Here is a 23,722-nt window from a genome sequence, read left to right as displayed (position 1 = left end):
AGGGATATCAACCAGATTCCTTTTTCTAGGGCTTCCCTAAGGTGTCAACAGTCCTTAGACATAGTTTCAGGCTCTTATTTTGAAAAATAACAAATACAAACAAATATAGGGCTACAAGATGTTTTTACAACAACAACAAAATAGCTTTAAGTGTTTTGTCCAAACACTGGTGGAGTCAACTAATAAAATAATGGACGACTTGATCAGAGAGGTCCAGGATCTGAAGAACAGTTTGCAGTTCTCCCAGGGTCAGCTCAGTGAGTTTAAACAGGAGAAAGGCAAGATGACGTCAGTTCTGTGTGTGAATCATGATAACAATGACAGAGAAATCAGATTATCTCGAGGGACAATCAAGGCGTAAAAACATGGTTATGGACAGAAATGCAGAATCTCCACATGAGACCTGGACGGAGTCTAAGGACAATGTGAGCGAAATTCTCGGAGAAACTGAATATGGACCACAGGAAGATTGAGGTCCAGGTGACAGGCTCAGGCCGATAGTGGTCAAGTTCGTGAAGTTCAAGGACAAGGCAGCTGTTCTGGAAAGAGTCAAGAACTTGAGAGGAACGTATATCTTCCTCAACAAGAACAATCCTGTAGCTGTGCGCCAGAAGAGGAAATAACTTATCCCAACCATGAAAGCTTCCAGACTGTGTGGGGACATTGCTTACATCTGCTATGACAGGCTCATTGTCCACCCTCCCTCCCAAATGCCTGGAAGGGATGAGAGAGACAAACCTCGGGTTCGTAGCTTCAACCCCGCAGCACACGCACACTTACATACACCAACTTATTGATGGACTGCTGAATGTTTCTTTTTTTGAGCATATTATGTCTATCTCTGATAAGTTACCCAGGAAAGTGACAGAAAATAGACCATTTTATTATATGTAGCCTTAGAAATAAGGTTCATTAAATCAATAACTTGCTAACATCAGATAATGTTAATACATTAGCCATTTCTGAGACTCACTTAGATAATTCATTTGATGATACAGCAGTAGCAATACAAGAATAACACCTATGGAAGAGACAGGAATGCTTATGGGGGAGGTGTTGCTGTATACATTCAAAGCCATATCAAGTGTTATTGAAGTGTTGTGGTTGCAGGTTCACCTGGAACATCTAAAGCATTTTCTTTTGGGGTGTTGCTAAAGGCCACTAAGTGCTAACAGTCTATATCTAAATAATATGTGTGAAACTCTTGGTAGTGTATGTGACATAAACAGAGAGGCCTACTTTCTTGGGGACCTGAATATTGGATGGTTTTCATCAAGCTGTCCGCTCAAGAGGAAGCTTCTCACTGTAACCAGTGCTGTGTTTACAAACACTACAGGAACAAGATCATCAACATGTATTGATCACATTTTTACGAATACTGTAGAACTTCTTTCTAAAGCTGTATCCGTACCCATTGAATGCAATGATCACAATATAGTGGCTATATCCAGGAAAGCCAAGGTTTCAACAGGTCTAAAATAGTGTATAAAAACATACAAAATGTTTTGGTGTCACTCTTAAGTGGATGAGGTTAAACATATTTGTAGGTCTAATTTGCTTCTTCCAATTATTAATAAACATGCACTTGTTTGATGAGGAGTTGACAAACTGTATGGTTGAAAGAGATGGGGGGGAAAGGAGTGGCTAATAAGTCTGGCTGCACATCTGACTGGCTGACTTACTGCAAATTAATAAATTATGTGACTAAACTCAATAAAAAGAAGAAGAAACTGTATTATGACGTCAAGATCAATGATGTAAAAAAATTAAGATTTTTTTTTGTGTGGGGGGGGGGGGCAGAAAGGATAAACACGTTAATTGAATCAGATGGCTTATTCATCACAAAACCATTTGATGTTGCCGGTTATTTGAATGATTACTTTATTGTCAAAGTGGGCAAATTTAGACAGGAAATGCCAACAACTAACAGTGAGCCGTTGTACTAATAATGAAAGAAAATAATTACAAGTTTGAACTTTGTAAAGTTGTTGTTGGTTGTTGAGAAAACGTATGGTCGTGGCCAAAAGTTTTGAGAATTACACAAATATTAATACCCACACAGTTTGCTGCTTCAGTGTCTTTACATATTTTTGTCAGATGTTACTATGGAATACTGAAGTATAATTACAAACATTTCATACGTGTCAAAGGCTTTTATTGACAATTACATGAAGTTGATGCAAAGAGTCAATATTTGCAGTGTTCACCCTTCTTTTTCAAGACCTCTGCAATCCGCCCTGGCATGCTGTCAATGAACTTCTTCGATATAGGGGGCGCTCTTTTAATTTTGGGATAAAAAAACGTTCCCGTTTTAACCTCTTAAGTCGACCCTCTACTTTTTTGAACATTCTGTTAAAAATCGCGCAACATTTCAGCGCCCTGCTACTCATGCCAGGAATATAGTATATGCATTTGCTTAGTCTGTGTGGATAGAAAACACTCAGACGTTTAAAAAACTGGTTAAATCACTGCTGTGGCTTTACCAGAACGGCATTTACATCGAAAAGCACAGGAAAAACTGATCACTGAAAATGGGAAAATATCCATGCGCTACTTGAACCCATTGATAAACGTGAACCACAATTAATTGACTGAGGTTGCAGTACCTACAGCTTCCACACGGTGTCTAGAGTCTTGTCATTTCCCTTTGAGTTTTTTCTTGGTCAAACACATACAGGACACCGTATCTCCTCCGGTCTAGGACCGGATATTTTCGTTGAGTTTCTAGCCGGACATTTTTCCAGACGGACAGCTAATGATCTTTACATCGCCTCCTGATGAATTTTATCGCTTATTAACGTTTACTAATACCTAAAGTTGCATTACAAACGTATTTCGAAGTGTTTTGTGAAAGTTTATCGTCGACTTTTTGAATTTTAAAAAATGACGTTACGTTTTGAAACGATGTTTTTTTCGTTTATCACACAGTCTACATATAACGATATCTAGGCTTTATATGGACCGATTTAATCGAAATAAAGACCCAAATAGTGTTTATGGGACATCTAGGAGTGCCAACAAAGAAGATGGTGAAAGGTAATGAATGTTTTCTATTTTATTGTGCGGTTTGTGTAACGCCGAAATGCTAATTATTTTGTTTACGTCCCCTGTGGGTCTTTTGGGGTGTTGCATGCTATCAGATAATAGCTTCTCATGCTTTCGCCGAAAAGCATTTTAAAAATCTGACTTGTTGCCTGGATTCACAACGAGTGTAGCTTTAATTCGATACCCTGCATGTGTATTTTAATGAACTTTTGAGTTTTAACTAATACTATTAGCATTTAGCGTAGCGCATTTGCATTTCCAGAGCTCTAGTTGGGACGCAAGCGTCCCGAGTAGAAGCAACAGGTTAAACAAGATATTTTGTCACGAAAAGATGCTCGACTATGCTTATAATTGACAGCTTTGGAAAGAAAACACTCTGACGTTTCCAAAACTGCAAAGATATTATCTGTGAGTGCCAAAGAACTGATGCTACAGGCGAAACCAAGATGAAATTTCAAACAGGAAATGCCCCAGATTTTGAAGGCGCTGTGTTCCAATGTCTCCTTATATGGCTGTGAATGCGCGAGGAATGAGCCTACACTTTGTCGTTTCCCCAAGGTGTCTGCAGCATTGTGACGTATTTGTAGGCATATCATTGGAAGATTGACCATAAGAGGCTACATTTACCAAGTGCCCGCTTGGTGTCCTCCGTCGAAATTATTGCGTAATCTCCAGCTGCGTGTATTTTTCCATTTCCTTCAGAGGAGAAACCCAACTGCCACGAATGATTTATCATCGAATAGATATGTGAAAAACACCTTGAGGATTGATTCTAAACAACGTTTGCCATGTTTGTCGATATTATGGAGTTAATTTGGAAAAAAGTTTGGCGTTGTAATGACTGAATTTTCTGGGGTTTTTCTTAGCCAAACGTGATGAACAAAACGGAGCGATTTCTCCTACACAAATAATATTTTTGGAAAAACTGAACATTTGCTATCTAACTGAGAGTCAGTAATGAGCTTGAGGCTATGATTATGCTCCCGGATACGGGATTGCTCGACGCAAGAAGTTAACTTCTGGGCCACATCCTGACTGATGGCAGCCCATTCTTGCATAATCAATGCTTGGAATTTGTCAGAATTTGTGGGTTTTTGTTTGTCCACCCGCCTCTTGAGCATTGACCACAAGTTCTCAATGGGATTAAGGTCTGGGGAGTTTCCTGGCCATGGGCCCAAAATATAAATGTTTTGTTCCCCGAGTTCCCTTATGGCAAGGTGCTCCATCATGCTGGAAAAGGCATTGTTCATCCCCAAACTGTTCCTGGATGGTTGGGAGAAGTTGCTCTCGGAGGATGTGTTGGTACCATTCTTTATTCATGGCTGTGTTCTTAGGCAAAATTGTGAGTGAGCCCACTCCCTTGGCTGAGAAGCAACCCCACACATGAATGGTCTCAGGGTGCTTTACTGGTTGCATGACACAGGACTGATGGTAGCGCTCACCTTGTCTTCTCCGGACAAGCTTTTTTCCAGATGCCCCAAACCATCGGAAAGGGGATTCATCAGAGAAAATGACTTTACCCCAAACCTCAGCAGTCCAATCCCTGTACCTTTTGCAGAATATCAGTTTGTCCCTGATGTTTTTCCTGGAGAGAAGTGGCTTCTTTGCTGCCCTTCTTGACACCAGGCCATCCTCCAAAAGTCTTCGCCTCACTGTGCGTGCAGATGCACTCACACCTGCCTGCTGCCAATCCTGAGCAAGCTCTGTACTGGTGGTACCCCGATCCCGCAGCTGAATCAACTTTAGGAGACGGTCTGGCGCCTGATGGGCTTTCTTGGGTGCCCTGAAGCCTTCTTCACAACAATTGAACCGCTCTCCTTGAAGTCGTGCAATCTTACTGGCAGCAATATCCTTGCCTGTGAAGCCCTTTTTGTGCAAAGCAATGATGACGGCACGTGTTTCCTTGCAGGTAACCATGGCTGACAGAGGAAGAACAATGATTCCAACACCACCCTCCTTTTGAAGCGTCCAGTCTGTTATTCGAACTCAATCAGCATGACAGAGTGATCTTCAGCCTTGTCCTCATCAACACTCACACCTGTGTTAACGAGAGAATCACCAACATGATGTCAGCTCATCCTGTTGTGGCAGGGCTGAAATACAGTGGAAATGTTTTTTGGGGATTCAGTTCATGTGCATGACAAAGAGGGAATTTGCAATTAATTGCAATTCATCTGATCACTCTTCATAACATTCTGGAGTATATGTAAATTGCCATCATACAAACTGAGGCAGCAGACTTTGTTAAAATTAGTATTTGTGTCATTCTCAACTTTTGGCCACGACTGTACAGTACCAGTCAAAAGTTACCAGTACCAACTTGAAGTGCAGGGGTAAATGCAATTGGGGTAGATATGTATATACAGTTCCAGTCAAAATGTTGGACACACCTACTCATTCAAGGGTTTTTCCTTATTTTGACTATTTTCTACATTGAAGAATAATAGTGAAGACATCAAAACTATGAAATAACACATGGAATCATGTAGTAACCAAATAAGTGTTAAACAAATCAAAATATATTTGAGATTCTTCAAAGTAGCCACCCTTTGCCTTGATGACAGCTTTGCACACTCTTGGCATTCTCTCCACCAGCTTCATGAGGTCGTCTCCAACAGTCTTGAAGGAGTTCACACATATGCTGAAAAACCTTTGAATGAGTAGGTGTGTCCAAACATGCCACCAGGGGTCTTTTCACAAGCCCCAGGTTCAGAACAAATTCAAGGAAAAGTACAGCATTATACAGAGCCATGAGTGCATAGAACTCTTTTCCATCTTATATAGCGCAAGTGAACGGCAAACCTGGTTTCAAAAAACAAATAAAGCAACACCTCATGGCACTACGCCTCTTCCCCATGTAACCTACTTGTTGTATGTATGTACAGACATGTATGTGTAACTGATAGATGCACACGTACGTCAATTGTAAAGTATTTTGTCTGTTTAGTTATGTGTCGGACCCCAGTAAAACTAGCTGTCGCCATCGGCCAATGGCCATCCTAATAGATGAATACATTTTTAAAAAGAGTTGAAAGAGAAAGTAGGATTAGCTCCAGACAGATGTAGTGATGCGTTTAGGATCCTCTCCCACTGTGTTCCTCCATCAGTGTGTTCAGGACCTAATTGCGCTGATCGCTTACAAGATTTGACTCCTTAATTGCCTGTCTACCCATAATTATCTCCCGTCCGTTTAGCCAGGTTCTTAGTTAAGCCAGAGGAACCAGTGGAAGGGGCAGGGAGGAGACGGGGGGCAAACATGAAATGTCTCTGGGAGAAAGATTGGGTTGGAGTGGTTTTCCTCCTCCAGAATAACCACTTTATACTCAAACACCCCCCCCTTCTCCTGTCTGTAACTACAAGCTAATCAGACTGGAACTGTCTGGATCTTCTAACATGGTTGGCTAAATACAACACAGAACACACTCTCACACACACAACCCAAAATTAGCTTTCTGGTTTTAGTTTCATTTTTCATCACTCTCCTTCATCTCAGAGCTACAGTGACTTGCAAAAGTATTCATCATGATCCTGTGTACACTCACCTTAGGCTGGGTCCCCATCCTGAGCCTGAAGACAGTCAGGTCAAATAAGGTACAGTATGAGCAGGTCCAGGAATAGATCCAGGTGCATGAACAGGTCCAGGTATTGGCAAGTCCTGGTCCAAGTACAGGTCCAGGAACAGTAGTAGTGCTGTGGTAATGCCAGCGGATACACAGACAGTCAGCCACAAAGGGATACAAGGCAATACGTTTCAAAAGCCACCGGCGAGGCCTTTGGCCCGTCTAGTTCCACTTCAATAGATTATGATGGTGAATTGAGTCCTTATTAAATCCATCTAGGTGTGTTTTCATGGAAGGGTCCATGGATACAGTGTGAACTCCGGGGTCGCAAGGAGGAAGTCCGACAGAAGTCCTAAAAATGTTCCTGATTTATCATCTAATCTCCTTGTTTCCTGGAACCCTGGAATATTCTGAAAAACATAAACATGAGCAATGGTTACTGATCGAGTTTGAAAGCATGACAATAATCACAACTGATCATGAAAAAATGTGCAATTGTTTGAATGGTAATTTGACTTTATAATGATGATTTTGACTGGTTGGTGGATCAGATTGTGTTTGTTTGTAATTGCCACTGTGCTATGATCGATTCTGTATTGCTGCTGCAGCGTATTGGTGTAGGATGAAAATATAAGTAATTGTAATTCATGCTTTTGCATTATGTTGTTTGGATGTCTGCTGCTATCAAAGTGCAGCACTGAGTGTTAAGGGTGTGTCCTCTGCAATTAGTCTCGCTGAATATGGCATATGTGTGGGAACAGACTCCTGAGGGAGGTCTCTGGCAGTAACGTGGCTAGTAATATGTTAGCTCTGACTAAGTGATATTTTCTCTCTCACACAGCCATCTCTCTGTCTCAGTTTGTATCTATTCATCTGTCTTACACTAAAGACCCCCCCCCCCTCTCTTATCTTCTTCTCTCAAGTAGATTAATGGAGAGGAACAGGGAAAGAAGGAACAGGGAAAGAAGGGCACCATTACTCTTGGAGGTTGATGGCTGCTTCTCACCGAGAAGCAGAAGGAGTCATCAAATTTTAAAGTCGCTCCAGTCTCTGTGAGCCCTCTTGTCGTCGTCGGCAGCCGCGGGCGCCGGCGTGTCTGGTGGAAGAGACAAATAGAGGTGAGAGATGAGGCGGGTAGAGTTAGTGACAGCCAGGCTGGACACGGCGCAGTGCATCCCTCAGCCTTCGTCTCAGGGACACAGCACTCGGGAGCCTGCGGACATGGCCGTGGGAATGTGATTCATGGCCCGGTGTCATCTGTACCAAATTGGCACCGTTTTGTCCCACACGGGAGCTACACAGGTTTTTGGCACAGATCTGATATGGGATCCGGGCAAAGTGACTCCGATCTCATGGTAGCCTTGCACTTACTGGTTGTGTGTCGCATATGATTCTACTGGTGAAAGTAAATTATGATTGCAGAATGTACATGTATAGAGTGATTGTTCACTGCAGCACCATTAGGGAATTCATTATCTGCATTGCAGTGCAAAGTGTGCATTACACAGCAATGGCTGTGAGAACGTGGTTGGCTGCAAAGGTTTTGGTAGGTTCAAGGGCAGCCAAACTCAACCGTTTTCATTGACAAATTATCCTCAGTCTAGATTGATCACTTTGGTTCATTATGTCCCTTAATTTCAACCAAAATGTATTTTGCAGCTGCACTGAGTGATTGACGCTATTGAAAGAGAGGGCCTGTCTCTCCCTGACCCTGATTTAATTCACCATATTGATTTAGTGATTTACAAGGCCAAGGCTCTGGAAATCCATGGTCACTCATTCAGAAAGTGCAATTATCCGATTGGAACAATGTATCCAAGTTTCTCACTCTGGAGAGGCTGTTCAAAATATATTTGTCTGTGGTCCTTTGTGTCAGTAGAATAGCACTGTTCTTAGCAATTACATGTCTCCGAATTGGCGTTTCATGTGCTGCAATGAGGTGTTGTGGGTTGGGCTAGGCAATGGACTCATGTTCAGTGGCAGAGCTCTAGCTGCCGATACCTACTCTAGGTCACAGAAGGAATAAAAATTAATTACAAGCCAGATGTTTCAGACATGCCATAGAGATACCACATTGAAAACGGTAAAAAATGGGGTCATTCACTGCCATTCTCTCTCATTAACCCCATTCGCAACCATTTGTATCTGTCTCTATCGCTCAAGTACTTACTTCCCCCCGCATTCACATTGGTGGCCTCTTTGGGTGTGAGCGAAGCTCTCCTCTTCATCTCAATGGCAGTCCTGGAGTGACGCCTCTTACTAGGCGACAGCAGGTCCTCAGCAGTCATGTCTGAGATCTGCACCGCATTCTCACAGTCAACCACCAGCGCCATGGTGTTAGAGTCCTTTTGGGTGGCATTAGGTGATGCCGCTCCACTCACACCCCCTCCTCCCCCTGTCCCTGGCCCCCCTCCCACCCCAGCTAAGGCATGAGCCTGTTGCTCCTCCTGGCTCTCTGTAACTTTAGACCCAGAGTGGGACACCTGTCCCCCAGCCTGTCCTCCATTGGTCTGGGCACAGATGTTGTCCATGGTGCCCACCTTACCTGTGTCCATGCCCTGGTGGCTGTAGACCTTGTAGCGGATCATGAGGATGATGATGAAGACGAGCACGGAGGCCACGATGATGCCACCGATAATGATGATCATGGTGCCGCCCAAGAACTGGCTGTGGAGGGCCTGGCACTGGCTGTACTCTGTCTCCGTGATGAACTGGACACAGCCCACCTGCCGCGTGGCCGTCAACGAGGTGATGCCGTCGTCGTAGACCGCCAGGACACACAGGTCGTACTCACGCCCTGACACCAGGTCACGAACCAGGAAGTCCTGACTGGTGGACGGGATCATTCTATTGATTTAGAGAGAGGAAAATGTTTTAGGATTGATGACTGGCACGATATATGTACAGGTACAAATACTCTGTAGGTGGGACATATGTTCAAAATATGATTATTTCTGAGTAACAAAAGGTAGTGTAGATACTGGACTTGTCTATAGGGCTATGTGAATCAATATGGATAGTTACTTGCTAAGACATACTTTTTATCTTTTAAAATGGTTCCACAGTATTATAATAGAGTTATGGTACAACCCTTGGTTTGAGATGAGTGGTGCGATCAAACTGGAATAGCTTACTAGTGGGACAATCATAATGACAAACCTCAAAATCAATATTCAAGGGCCATAAAATGGATTTACCAGAAATGTGTAACATGGAATATATTATGGATGAAAGTAATCAGTGTAAGGGTCCCTTGTGGATTCTCTGAAGCTTTGACTCACATCCACAGTCAATCATCTTAACCCTGGTCCAATGAGTTTGTAGAGGAAGAGCATGTTGAGGTCAATGTCCATCCAAGGAGTAAAGCATGTGCCCAATAGGTGCCAACACTAGCAGATAATAGGGTGCATGTAGGCTTGTAGAGCCTATCAACAACGGGAGGTACTGTATGTTGCTCCAACACAAGAAATCTCATTTTCCTTTTGGTGCCATACCTTTTCATTCTGAAATTCACCCCTTTCGGCACTAAACTGAAACTACTGTGTACGATTGGACTCCATTTGTCAGGTAATTTTTCAGGATCGCTTCACTTTTCTAGCTTATGCCAATGATCTTGACCCATTCCTGCAGCTGTGCGGCACTATCATGGACAAGGTCAGGAAAGAAGATATGAACGAGGAGACAATAAAACTATGCAGTCGTTGGCAGACACCGTTCCCCCGTGATAATATTCTGGTGAATCCGACCTTTGCAATGAAAACAATATCCAGACTGTTGTGACAGAAAACAAAGTCGGGCAACACTGTAGTATAGACCACTGAAAGGCACTTTGATAGTGTGTGGTCACGCGTGTGATTTCTGACAGTATAAGTGAGCAGTGGATTTTCCGCATACGTCCGGAACTCTTTCATTAGGGGAAAAAGGAGAGGACGACGGTCATTAAATGTGATGCCAGCGACATCTTGAGCTGTGATTAAATGTCAGTCTCCATTCGCATATCTCCCAAAAGCTTCCAAATCTCCCATTTTCATTACGTGTGTATCGTTATCTGGCTAACAAGTCTTGACATTTAAATTCACTTCAACAGCTCTAAAAGCTGAGTTGGTAAACAATGCCCAGTGTCATCTCATTAAGCCGCCTTGCTTGGGTTAGAACACTTAATATAAGTTAAGAAAACTCCCCTGGACTTGTTCAAATAAATTATAATCATTTAATGTTAACCATTATTTTTGAAGACATGGAGAAGACATTGTTGACAGGGTTGAAAGAACGGGTGACTCAGGCTAGGACCTTGTTACTACAGTACTGAGCTGTCCATCCCGAAATGTCCTCCACCGAGACACAGTGACTGAGAATGTGCATTGCTCAGTACAGTGTTAAATCACAAGGTGCCTCCAGCTTGAGCCGGAGATCATTAGAACCCGTATTCAATATAAACCAAGAAATATTCTGACTTTTCTGGCTGGAGGTTTAACATTTACACTAAGGACAGAATTCTTTTTTTTGTAAATATAATTTTCATTTGTCAAATACATGTTCTACTAGCAGAGGAAGCTGTTGCGCAAACCAGACATAATTCAATAGGAAATATTCTCTGAGTTGTTTGCACTTCCCAAAAAATCTATTGCACACAAGAAAATGAATTCACTTATGTGAATTGACAAAATGAAGTACATGGGAAAAGCAACAATAATCGTAACCCTGACATCCAGCCAGAAATGTTATTGCTGCCACTGCAACCTCTTCCTAATCTTTATTCACCCAGATTATCTTTGCTTCTTCTTCTAGAGGCTTTTCCCAATCCAGCACCAGCTAGAGAAGTGACGTGTCAACTACAAGGTTATGAAAGGTTCAAATCCACATTCTCTATTCAGACAATCAACCAACCTTAGCCTTGGTCTTAACCCCAATTTTTTAAGAGTCATTGTAGCTAATGCTCTTACAGACAGTCTTGGCTACACTAATATCAGATGTCTGAGTCCAAGGGAATTCCTCTTTCACATGTAACACAAAAGGCCTTAACGGGAATTGGAGAATATAGGAATTTAAATTGGTTTTTAGCTGATATAACGTTCTTCCATTTATCTTGGTCGATGTTCTAGTATCAATGTTCTTGTGTTTGAATCACTATCACACTTACATTGGCAGGAAATTGGTTGAGTGTATTCCTATTAAAAAGGTGAAAGACAGTGCTAGAAGACATTTGTTTATTAATTGCGGATCCCCCGAGGTGGCCGTTTGGCTCGGGAACTCCTCCAACCTATCGACTACTAAAACGAGAGCACCTGTTTGAGGAGGAAAAGTCTTCTAATTACTCCACGAGTCAGCAAAGACCATATTTATTTATTTTCTCTCTCTCTCTCTCTCTCTCTCTCTCTCTCTCTCTCTCTCTCTCTCTCTCTCTCTCTCTCTCTCTGGATGACATCCAGACTGCCTTTAGAATCCTCATGGCACAATGCTGAACAAAGTCGCCTTGATCTGGGCTGTGTAGAGGACCTTTATCTGGTGTTTTTGTCCTTTGGTTTATTGCGGGATTTATCATGGACGTGGCAGCTCTGGAATAGGCTATTAGACACTTTAGGTGTAAAACACATGAACATAGTTACAAAAAGGAGTAGAAAAAAAAGGTATTGGAGAGATGCAGGGGGACGGATTCCTGATTCATGAAACATCATTGCGGCAGTTACCCCAAATTAAATTACTCCACAATGAAGCCTGGTGCCGATTGTGAATAGGGAAGCAAATTATTCTCTTTGTGGGAAATTTAGGGCAGAGAAATTAAACTGCTATTTATTTATTTTTTTCGAGGCTGATTGAAATCTCGAAGTGAAGAGCCTGATGAGACGAATGAAGCTTGAAATGGAATGCAAATGAAATGCTGCTTCTTGGTAAATAACTACGACAATCAGCTTGTTGATCCCAAAATGCATCGTTGGACCCCTAATATTGATAAATCATTATTTGGTAGGTGTTAAAAAACAATTTCCTAATATAATTATTTAAATGCACCACATATGCATACTCTAAACAACATACAGTATACAACATTGGCCTATAGTAAGAGAGGTCTTGATCCCCTAAGACAGGAGACATGAAAGAGAATGTATTAAATTAGAGTACCAGTCAAAAGTTTGGACACATCTACTCATTCAAGGGTTTTTCCTTATTTTTACTGTGTTATACATTGCAGAATATTAGTGAAGACATCACAACTATGAAATAACACATATAGAATCATGTAGTAACTAAAATATATTTTATATTTGAGATTCTTCAAAGTTGCTACCCTTTTCCTTGATGACAGCTTTGCACACTCTTGGCATTCTCTCAACCAGCTTCATGACCAAGTCCATATTATGGCAAGAACAGCTCAAATAAGCAAAGAGAAATGACAGGCCATCATTACCTTAAGACATGAAGGTCAATCAACCCGGACTTTGAAAGTTTGAATGTTTATTCAAGTGCAGTCGCAAACAACATCAATCGCTATGATGAAACTGGCTCTCATGACGACCGCCACAGGAAAGGAAAACCCAGAGTTACCTCTGCTGCAGAGGATACGTTAATTAGAGTTACCAGCATCAGAAATTGCAGCCCAAATAAATGCTTCACAGAGTTCAAGTAACAGACATATCTCAACATCAACTGTTCAGAGGAGATTGCGTGAATCAGGCCTTCAAGGTTGAAATTCTGCAAAGAAACCACTACTAAAGGACACCAATAATAAGAAGAGACTTGTTTGTGCAATGAAACACGAGCAACGGACATTAGACCGGTGGAAATCTGTCCTTTGGTCTGATGAGTCCAAATGTAAGATTTTTGTTTCCAACCGCCGTGTCTTTGTGAGACGCAGAGAAAGTGAATGAATGATCTCCACATGTGTAGTTCCCACCGTGAAGCATGGAGGAGGACGTGTGATGGTGTCACAGCGATACGCCATCCCGTCTGGTTTGGACTTAGTGGGACTATCATTTGTTTTTATACAGGACAATGACCCAACAGACTTTCAGGCAGTGTAAAGGCTATTTGACCAAGAATGACAGTGCTGGAGTGCTGCATCAGATGACATGGCCTCCACAATCACCCAAATTCAACCCATTTGAAATTTGGGATGAGTTGGGCCGCAGAGTGAAGGAAAAGCAGCCAACAAGTGCTCGGCATATGTGGGAACTCCTTCAAGACTGCTGGAAAAGCATTCCAGGTGAAGCTGGTTGAGAGAATGCCATTGCAGAGCAATGCTGTCATCAAGGCAAAGGGTGGCTACTTTGAAGAATTTAAATCACTTTTTTTGGTTACTACATGATTCCATATGTGTTATTTCATAGTTTTGATGTTTTCACTATTATTCTTCAATGTAGAAAACAGTAAAAATAAAGAAAAACCCTTGAATGAGTTGGAAGTGTTCAAACCTTTGACTGGTATCGTATGTATATATTGTACATGGTCTGGGGTGATAATTAATTTGTGCTACAGGTGCAGTCTTTCTTCCTGTGACATACACTTATTTAATATTGGTGGTAGCTCTTACTAAAATCAGCCTCCATGTTTTCTCAAGAGGAATAAGTATGAACACAAAAATATGACAAAAACCGACATTTCCTTCCCACATAATCCCATCTGTAGGGATGCACTGTATAATTTCCTGAATGATTGGCATGCAGTCTGGCGGAGAAACACTGACCTAAAAAATTGCATCATGGATGATGGCGTATCGGGGAAGCAGTGGGAATTAAAGGCGTATCGCTAGTGAGGTATGTATGCTTACACACCATGCTCATTTATTTATACAATTATCAGAGCTAGCTGTCGTCTCAGGCACACCTGAATAGGTTACTAACCTAGGGAGAGTGGTAGTGCATGCAACTTTGAATCATTGCACACACACACACACACACATATATGTATATATATATATATATATATATATATATATATATATATATATACACACACGCACTCTCCCAAGGCTGTGCTACCAGTTTCCCCAAATGGGCTTTTACAAAAGGAAGGTTAAAGATAAGTGACAGTCAATTCCTCTGACTCTCTTGTGTTGTCCCATTCCTATCAGGTACGCGTCAGGCGGCCCCAGAATGGAATTCAGATGGGAAATATGTAATGCTCTTTGTAAAATAAATGTGCTTGACAGGATTCATTATACCAGGTTGGGAGGATAGACAAGCCAGAGGTGAACTCAATTAGAGAAAGACAAGATTCTTCATAAAAAGTTTGAGTTTGAGGATTTACATTTTGATTCATGGGGCTGAAGTTATTTTCCCCTGGTATTTCCTTAGCCAGTTCGGGGTCATTGAGAAGCTCTGTTTGGGGACAGATTAGGACCAACAGACAAACACTAATCCCTTCTTAAATCTCCACGCATCAGGCTGCATTTCCACTGCATTTTAAATGAGTTACAAACATCCATTTAATACTGATGAGTCAATGATTCAAATAGAAGTTGATTGATAAAATAGTAAAAATTGAAATACTGTAAGTGCCGCTGCTCTCAAGGTTACGCATATATCTCTACACAAGCACATAAAGATGCATGTGCGGATGAACGCACACACACACACACACACACACACACACACACACACACACACCTGTCATCTTCTCTAAGTGTGTGAAAGTGGCTGTATTGTGCCGACAGGACTGGTTGCCACAGAGACTCCATGCCACGCCCCATTATTCATTCCTCTCAGAACATCAGGGAAACGCTGCTACCGGGCCCCAGAACAAAGAGCACAGGCAGGGACAATCAGTCTCTGTGTAGCAGAGCCTATATCTTCTCTCCGTTTCCCTTCTGAACTAGGCCTCTACCCTCCTGATCCTTAGCACAGACAGAATTCTGTCCATAATGTTGTGTGTTTGACTAAAAGGGCCTTATCTGTGGTGAGGAAGCTGGTCATGGATAAAATATCTGCAGAAAGGGAAGTGCCCACTCCTGCCTGCCAAGCTCTCCCTTCACCTGTAAGGAGGGGTCTGATGCATTATTGATGTTGGTTGGCCCCCACTGCGGTGAGGAGCAGGCAGAAGAGACAGTTAGCCAGCACATAATCTTGGTTACCTAGAAATAAAAGTTATCACTTCCTGTTAAACCTCTGGGGGGGGAATGTGCTGTGAAATTGTGATTTCCGTTGTGTGAAGGAAAGAAGCGAAGTCTCTTCCCTCGCAAAAGGAAACTCTCGGCCAAGCCCCTCCCTTATGCTAATTTTACCTGTATTTATGATCCGGGTGGACAGGCGCAAAGCAGTAGTAATGGATGATTGAGTGAGTACTGAATGTATTCAACACATATATTTTGAATCTTAGCAGTGTCAACTCCATCCCATCATTTAAACTCTTTTGGGATAGGGGGCAGCATTTTCACTTTTGGATGAATAGCGTGCTCAGAGTGAACTGCCTCCTACTCTGTTCCAGATGCTAATATATGCATATTATTATTAGTATTGGAAAGAAAACACTCTGAAGTTTCTAAAACTGTTTGAATGATGTCTGAGTATAACAGAACTCATATGGCAGGCAAAACCCTGAGAAGAAATCCAAACAGGAAGTGAGAAGTCGATTTTCAAAACAATGCCTATTCAAATCCCTGATATTTATGAATGTGCTTGCACTTCCTAGGGCTTCCACTAGATGTCACCATCTTTAGATCCTAGTTTTAGGATTCTACTATAAAGGAGGAGCTCATGAGACCTCTTTTAGTGAGTGGTCTGGTAGAGAGCCTCGGTCTCATGACGCGTGGTCACGAGAGCATACTCTCTTGTTCCAATGCTTTTCTTCAGACAATGAAATTCTTCGGTTGGAATCTTACTGATGATTAATGTTAAAAACATCCTAAAGATGGATTGCATACATCATTTGACTTGTTTTTACGACCTGTAACATAACTTTTTGAGTTTTTGTCATGGAGAAAATGCTCGCGCCTCATGAAGATGGATTACTGGGCTGAACACACTAACAACAAGCGACTAAATGATGGCCTTTATGAAACAAATCAGTCATTTATTGTCGAACTGGGATTCCTGGGAGTTCCTTCTGATGAAGATCATCAAAGGTAAGTGAATATTTATAGTGTTTTTTCAAACTAATGTTGACTCCAAGATGGCGCCGTTCTCAGATTATGCTTTTTCCGTAAAGTTTTTTTTAAATCTGACAAATCAAATCAAAGCAAATCAAATTTTATTTGTCACATACACATGGTTAGCAGATGTTAATGCGAGTGTAGCGAAATGCTTGTGCTTCTAGTTCCGACAATGCAGTGATAACCAACAAGTAATCTAACTAACAATTCCAAAACTACTGTCTTATACACAGTGTAAGGGGATAAAGAATATGTACATAAGGATATATGAATGAGTGATGGTACAGAGCAGCATACAGTAGATGGTATCGAGTACAGTATATACATATGAGATGAGAATGTAGACAAAGTAAACAAAGTGGCATAGTTAGTGGCTAGTGATACATGTATTACATAAGGATGCAGTCGATGATGTAGAGTACAGTATATACGTATGCATATGAGATGAATAATGTAGGGTAAGTAACATTATATAAGGTAGCATTGTTTAAAGTGGCTAGTGATATATTTACAACATTTCCCATCAATTCCCATTATTAAAGTGGCTGGAGTTGGGTCAGTGTCAATGACAGTGTGTTGGCAGCAGCCACTCAATGTTAGTGGTGGCTGTTTAACAGTCTGATGGCCTTGAGATAGAAGCTGTTTTTCAGTCTCTCGGTCCCAGCTTTGATGCACCTGTACTGACCTCGCCTTCTGGATGATAGCGGGGTGAACAGGCAGTGGTTCGGGTGGTTGATGTCCTTGATGATCTTTATGGCCTTCCTGTAACATCGGGTGGTGTAGGTGTCCTGGAGGGCAGGTAGTTTGCCCCGGTGATGCGTTGTGCAGACCTCACTACCCTCTGGAGAGCCTTACGGTTGAGGGCGGAGCAGTTGCCGTACCAGGCGGTGATACAGCCCGCCAGGATGCTCTCGATTGTGCATCTGTAGAAGTTTGTGAGTGCTTTTGGTGACAAGCCGAATTTCTTCAGCCTCCTGAGGTTGAAGAGGCGCTGCTGCGCCTTCTTCACGACGCTGTCAGTGTGAGTGGACCAATTCAGTTTGTCTGTGATGTGTATGCCGAGGAACTTAAAACTAGCTACCCTCTCCACTACTGTTCCATCGATGTGGATAGGGGGGTGTTCCCTCTGCTGTTTCCTGAAGTCCACAATCATCTCCTTAGTTTTGTTGACGTTGAGTGTGAGGTTATTTTCCTGACACCACACTCCGAGGGCCCTCACATCCTCCCTGTAGGCCGTCTCGTCGTTGTTGGTAATCAAGCCTACCACTGTTGTGTCGTCCGCAAACTTGATGATTGAGTTGGAGGCGTGCGTGGCCACGCAGTCGTGGGTGAACAGGGAGTACAGGAGAGGGCTCAGAACGCACCCTTGTGGGGCCCCCGTGTTGAGGATCAGCGGGGAGGAGATGTTGTTGCCTACCCTCACCACCATGGTGTTGAATGCCGAGCTGTAGTCGATGAACAGCATTCTCACATAGGTATTCCTCTTGTCCAGATGGGTTAGGGCAGTGTGGTTGAGATTGCATCGTCTGTGGACCTATTTGGGCGGTAAGCAAATTGGAGTGGGTCTAGGGTGTCAGGTAGGGTGGAGGTGATATGGTCCTTGACTAGTCTCTCAAAGCACTTCATGATGACGGAAGTGAGTGCTACGGGGCGGTAGTCGTTTAGCTCAGTTACCTTAGCTTTCTTGGGAACAGGAAAAATGGTGGCCCTCTTGAAGCATGTGGGAACAGCAGACTGGTATAGGAATTGATTGAATATGTCCATAAACACACCGGCCAGCTGGTCTGCGCATGCTCTGAGGGCGCGGCTGGGGATGCCGTCTGGGCCTGCAGCCTTGCGAGGGTTAACACGTTTAAATGTCTTACTCACCTCGGCTGCAGTGAAGGAGAGACCGCATGTTTCCGTTGCAGGCCGTGTCAGTGGCACTGTATTGTCCTCAAAGCGGGCAAAAAAGTTATTTAGTCTGCCTGGGAGCAAGACATCCTGGTCCGTGACTGGGCTGGGTTTCTTCTTGTAGTCCGTGATTGACTGTAGACCCTGTCACATGCCTCTTGCGTCTGAGCCGTTGAATTGAGATTCTACTTTGTCTCTGTACTGACGCTTAGCTTGTTTAATAGCCTTGCGGAGGGAATAGCTGCACTGTTTGTATTCGGTCATGTTGCCAGACACCTTGCCCCGCGCTTTCAGTTTCACGCGAATGCTGTCATCAATCCACGGTTTCTGGTTAGGGAATGTTTTTATCGTTGCTATGGGATCTTCAACGCACGTTCTAATGAACTCGCACACTGAATCAGCGTATTCGTCAATATTTTTTATCTGACGCAATACGAAACATGTCCCAGTCCACGTGATGGAAGCAGTCTTGGAGTGTGGAGTCAGCTTGGTCTGACCAGCGTTGGACAGACCTCAGTGTGGGAGCCTCTTGTTTAAGTTTCTGCCTGTAGGCAGGGATCAACAAAATGGAGTCGTGGTCAGCTTTTCCGAAAGGGGGGCGGGGCAGGGCCTTATATGCGTCGCGGAAGTTAGAGTAACAATGATCCAAGGTTTTACCACCCCTGGTTGCGCAATCGATATGCTGATAAAATTTAGGGAGTCTTGTTTTCAGATTAGCTTTGTTAAAATCCCCAGCTACAATGAATGCAGCCTCCGGATAAATGGTTTCCAGTTTGCAAAGAGTTAAATAAAGTTCGTTCAGAGCCATCGATGTGTCTGCTTGGGGGGGATATATACGGCTGTGATTATAATCGAAGAGAATTCTCTTGGAAGATAATGCGGTCTACATTTGATTGTGAGGAATTCTAAATCAGGTGAACAGAAGGATTTGAGTTCCTGTATGTTTCCTTCATCACACCATGTCTCGTTAGTCATGAGGCATACGCCCCGCCACTCTTCTTACCAGAAAGATGTTTGTTTCTGTCGGCGCGATGCGTGGAGAAACCCGTTGGCTGCACCGCCCCGGATAGCGTCTTTCCAGTGAGCCATGTTTCCGTGAAGCAGAGAACGTTGCAGTCTCTGATGTCCCTCTGGAAAGCTACCCTTGCTCGGATTTCATCAACCTTGTTGTCAAGAGACTGGACATTGGCAAGAAGAATGCTGGGGAGTGGTGCGCGATGTGCCCTTGTCCTGAGTCTGACCAGAAGACCGCTACGTTTCCCTCTTTTTCGGAGTCGTTTCCTTGGGTCGCTGCATGCGATCCATTCCGTTGTCCTGTTTGTAAGGCAGAACACAGGGTCCGCGTCGCGGAAAACATATTCTTGGTCGTACTGATGGTGAGTTGACGCTGATCTTATATTCAGTAGTTCTTCTCGACTGTATGTAATGAAACCTAAGATGACCTGGGATACTAATGTAAGAAATAACACGTAAAATAACAAAAAAAACTGCATAGTTTCCTAGGAACGCGAAGCGAGGCGGCCATCTCTGTCGGCGCCGGAAGTACAGTGGTTGCATAGAGGATAAGTCTATCTTTAATTCTGTAAATAACACTTGCATCTTTTATCAATGTTTATTATGAGTATTTCTGCAAAATCAATGGATGTTTTGGAATCAAAACATTACTGCACGTAACGCGCCAATGTAAACTGGGATTTTTGGATATAAATATACACATTATCGAACAAAAAGATCCATGTATTGTGTAACATGATGTCTTATGAGTGTCATCTGATGAAGTTCATCAAAGGTTAGTGATTAATTGTATCTATATTTCTGCTTTTTGTGATGGCTATCTTTGGCTGGACAAATGGCTGTGTTTTTTTGACTTGGCTATGAGCTAACATAATTATATGTTGTGCTTTCGCTGTAAATCATTTTTGAAATCGGACACCATGGGTAGATTAACAAGATGTGTATCTTTCATTTGCTGTATTGGACTTGTTAATGTGTGAAAGTTACATATTTCAAAAAAATATTTTTGAATTTTGCGCGCTGCCTTTTCAGCGGAATGTTGTTGTGGGGTTCCGCTAGCAGAACACCTTACTCATCAGGTTAAGCCACTGCAACAGTTGTGCATAAAATGTTTGACTGGCAAAGAGGACGATTTCGCATGCTCGCAAACTAGCAACATACACCAAGCGATGTATGGAGAAAATGTCTTCAAACAACCATGTTCAGCAAGCGGTTGATAGGACTGGCAGTGGACGAAGTGTGCACTGTTGTTCACCGGTAAGTATACATTTCAGATGAACTCTGGCTAGCCATTGGCATTGCAGTTAGCTAGCTGTATCGTTCATTCTACATTACGATCAACTGTCCCACTGTATCAGGTAGCTTTTACTGTAGATGCAAGGAAAAACAAATATATTTGCTCGCTATCCATCTGATTGATGAAGTTGAGAAAAATGCCATTAAAACATCTTAGGGCTAGGCCCCCTTTTTCTCCATTTCCGCCTGAATGACGTGCCCAAAGTAAACTACCTGTTGCTCAGGCCCTGAGGCCAGGATATGCATATAATTGGTACCATTGGAAAGAAAACACTTTGAAGTTTGTAGAAATGTTAAAATAATAAAAAACATTTTTTTTGAGAGACCATCCTCTTAGAAATGCAAGAGAAATGTCATATTGTAAATTATCCCTGGATGCAATTCCTATGGCTTCCACGGGGTGTCAGCAGTCTATGTTCAAGGTTTCAGGCTTGTAACTTCAAATACAAATATGAAATAACAGTTTTAGAAATCCGTGTTTGGGCGCGCCATGAAGAAATTACGCACCTGCTAAAATCGGTTTCCTATTGAACACACTTCTTTCCGAAAAACATGTTATGGTATCTGAGGAGTAAATCTGTAAACATGTTATAGCTTGGACCCTTTGGATGGCAAATCAGAGGAAGATTTTCAAAAAGTAAGTGAATATTTAATCTTTATATGTGAATGAATGAAACCTGTGCCGGTGGAAAAATATTTTGATGTGGGGCGCCGTCCTCAAACAATCACATGGCATGTTTTTCGCAGTTTTTCGTACAGTGCAGTTCGATTAGCAAGAATTTAAGCTTTCAGCCGACATAAGACACTTATATGTATCTAAATATTTCTTAGAATTTATTTAAATTGCGCGCCCGATCCTTAAGAGATTTTTAACTAGTTCGCTAGATTGAAACTTCTGGGCGGAAAGTTAATTAATTCCCACCATCACTTTGAGTTTGGTTCACCTTAGCCTAGCTAACTAGGCTTCTAGAAAATAACTAGCTAGCTATATAATTGCTAGCTATATTTTAAAAAGACTAGTTACTGACTATGAAACACTTTTTGTCAAACTACTTCATTTCCCTGCCTGTTGATGCAACTGAAAAAAGTTGGCAATACTGCTAAATGCCTCTCCAGATTTGACTGACAATAGGCTTGTTGTTTGGCTGACTAGGCATGTGCACATTTATCTTAATGTTTCGTTAATCAGCTATGTAGCTGACTGACTAGGCTAATTCTTATTAATGTTGTTGTTGCATTTCAGGTGGCGAGGGAGTTGGGTCACAGAAAGCAGGATGCTACAGACAGACCAGGGCCCATATTCACAAAGCATCTTAGAATAGCAGTACTGACTTAGGATCAGTTTTGGCTTCTACAGTGGGGCAAAAAAGTATTTAGTCAGCCACCAATTGTGCAAGTTCTCCCACTTAAAAAGATGAGAGAGGCCTGCAATTTTCATCATAGGTACACTTCAACTATGACGGACAAAATGGGAGAAAAAAAATCCAGAAAATCACATTGTAGGATTTTTTATGAATTTATTTGCAAATTATGGTGGAAAATAAGTATTTGGTCAATAACAAAAGTTTATCTCAATACTTTGTTGGCAATGACAGTGACAGAGGTCAAACGTTTTCTGTAAGTCTTCACAAGGTTTTCACACACTGTTGCTGGTATTTTGGCCCATTCCTCCATGCAGGTCTCCTCTAGAGCAGTGATGTTTTGGGGCTGTTGCTGGGCAACACGGACTTTCAACTCTATCCAAAGATTTTCTATGGTGTTGAGATCTGGAGACTGGCTAGGCCACTCCAGGACCTTGAAATGCTTCTTACGAAGCCACTCCTTCGTTGCCCGGGCGGTGTGTTTGGGATCATTGTCATGCTGAAAGACCCAGCCACGTTTCATCTTCAATGCCCTTGGTGATGGTAGGCTTTGTTACTTTGGTCCCCACGGGGTGAGATCTTGCGTGGAGCCCCAGATCGGGGGAGATTATCAGTGGTCTTGTATGTCTTCCATTTCCTAATAATTGCTCCCACAGTTGATTTCTTCAAACCAAGCTTCTTACCTATTGCAGATTCAGTCTTTCCAGCCTGGTGCAGGTCTACAATTTTGTTTCTGGTGTCCTTTGACAGCTCTTTGGTCTTGGCCATAGTGGAGTTTGGAGTGTGACTGTTTGAAGTTGTGGACAGGTGTATTTTATACTGATAAGTTCAAACAGGTGCCATTAATACAGGTAACGAGTGGAGGACAGAGGAGCCTCTTAAAGAAGAAGTTACAGGTCTGTGAGAGCCAGAAATCTTGCTTGTTTGTAGGTGACCAAATACTTATTTTCCACCATAATTTGCAAATAAATTCATTAAAGACCCTACAATGTGATTTTCTGGATTTTTTCCCCTAATTTTGTCTGTCATAGTTGAAGTGTACCTATGAAGACAATTACAGGCCTCTCTCGTCTTTTTAAGTGGGAGAACTTGCACAATTGGTGGCTGACTAAATACTTTTTTGCCCCACTGTATATCACAATGAATATGATTACATTGACAAGGGGGAGCTGGTCCTCGATCACCCATTCATGCTCTTTAGACACTAAATACGGGCCCTGGAATAAAGCCGTTGCTTTGTAATTTAATCAAACTATAACATTTATTTCTGAAAGAAGTATGTTCAATAGGAACTGAATATAAGGGAATTTTCATATGCAGTGGATCAGTGACACTAATTAATGGGTTGAATTGTTCAGCAACATGTGCAGTAAATGCTAAAATGGCTTTGCTGATGAAAGGTACACATCAATTTATTGTCATGCCGTCTCATGGGCCTGGATGGTGACACACATCTTCAAGCTGCCTGA

The 23,722-nt window shown here is 42.3% G+C and overlaps 1 protein-coding gene across 2 annotated transcripts in view; it reads right to left on the bottom strand.

The window, feature by feature from the left end:
* LOC115137058 (leucine-rich repeat and fibronectin type III domain-containing protein 1-like protein) overlaps positions 1-23,722 on the bottom strand; it is a 117,314-nt gene that overhangs the window by 5,801 nt on the left and 87,791 nt on the right. The window contains exons 4-6 of one of the 2 annotated variants that reach the window (XM_029673074.2): positions 8,776-9,452; positions 7,585-7,701; positions 6,588-7,015 (exon numbers count right to left, since the gene is read on the bottom strand). In XM_029673074.2, coding sequence (XP_029528934.2) covers positions 7,631-7,701; positions 8,776-9,452 — 748 coding nt within the window. In that variant the 3' untranslated portion in view covers positions 6,588-7,015; positions 7,585-7,630. The remainder of the gene's footprint in view (positions 1-6,587; positions 7,016-7,584; positions 7,702-8,775; positions 9,453-23,722) is intronic. The other variant, XM_029673076.2, reaches the window with a different exon arrangement.

This window comes from Oncorhynchus nerka, linkage group LG11 (genome assembly GCF_034236695.1).
Source record: "Oncorhynchus nerka isolate Pitt River linkage group LG11, Oner_Uvic_2.0, whole genome shotgun sequence".
Classification (NCBI taxonomy): Eukaryota; Metazoa; Chordata; class Actinopteri; order Salmoniformes; family Salmonidae; genus Oncorhynchus; species Oncorhynchus nerka.
Note: the sequence above shows the minus strand (reverse complement) of the source record. Positions and strands in the feature narration are given on the sequence as shown.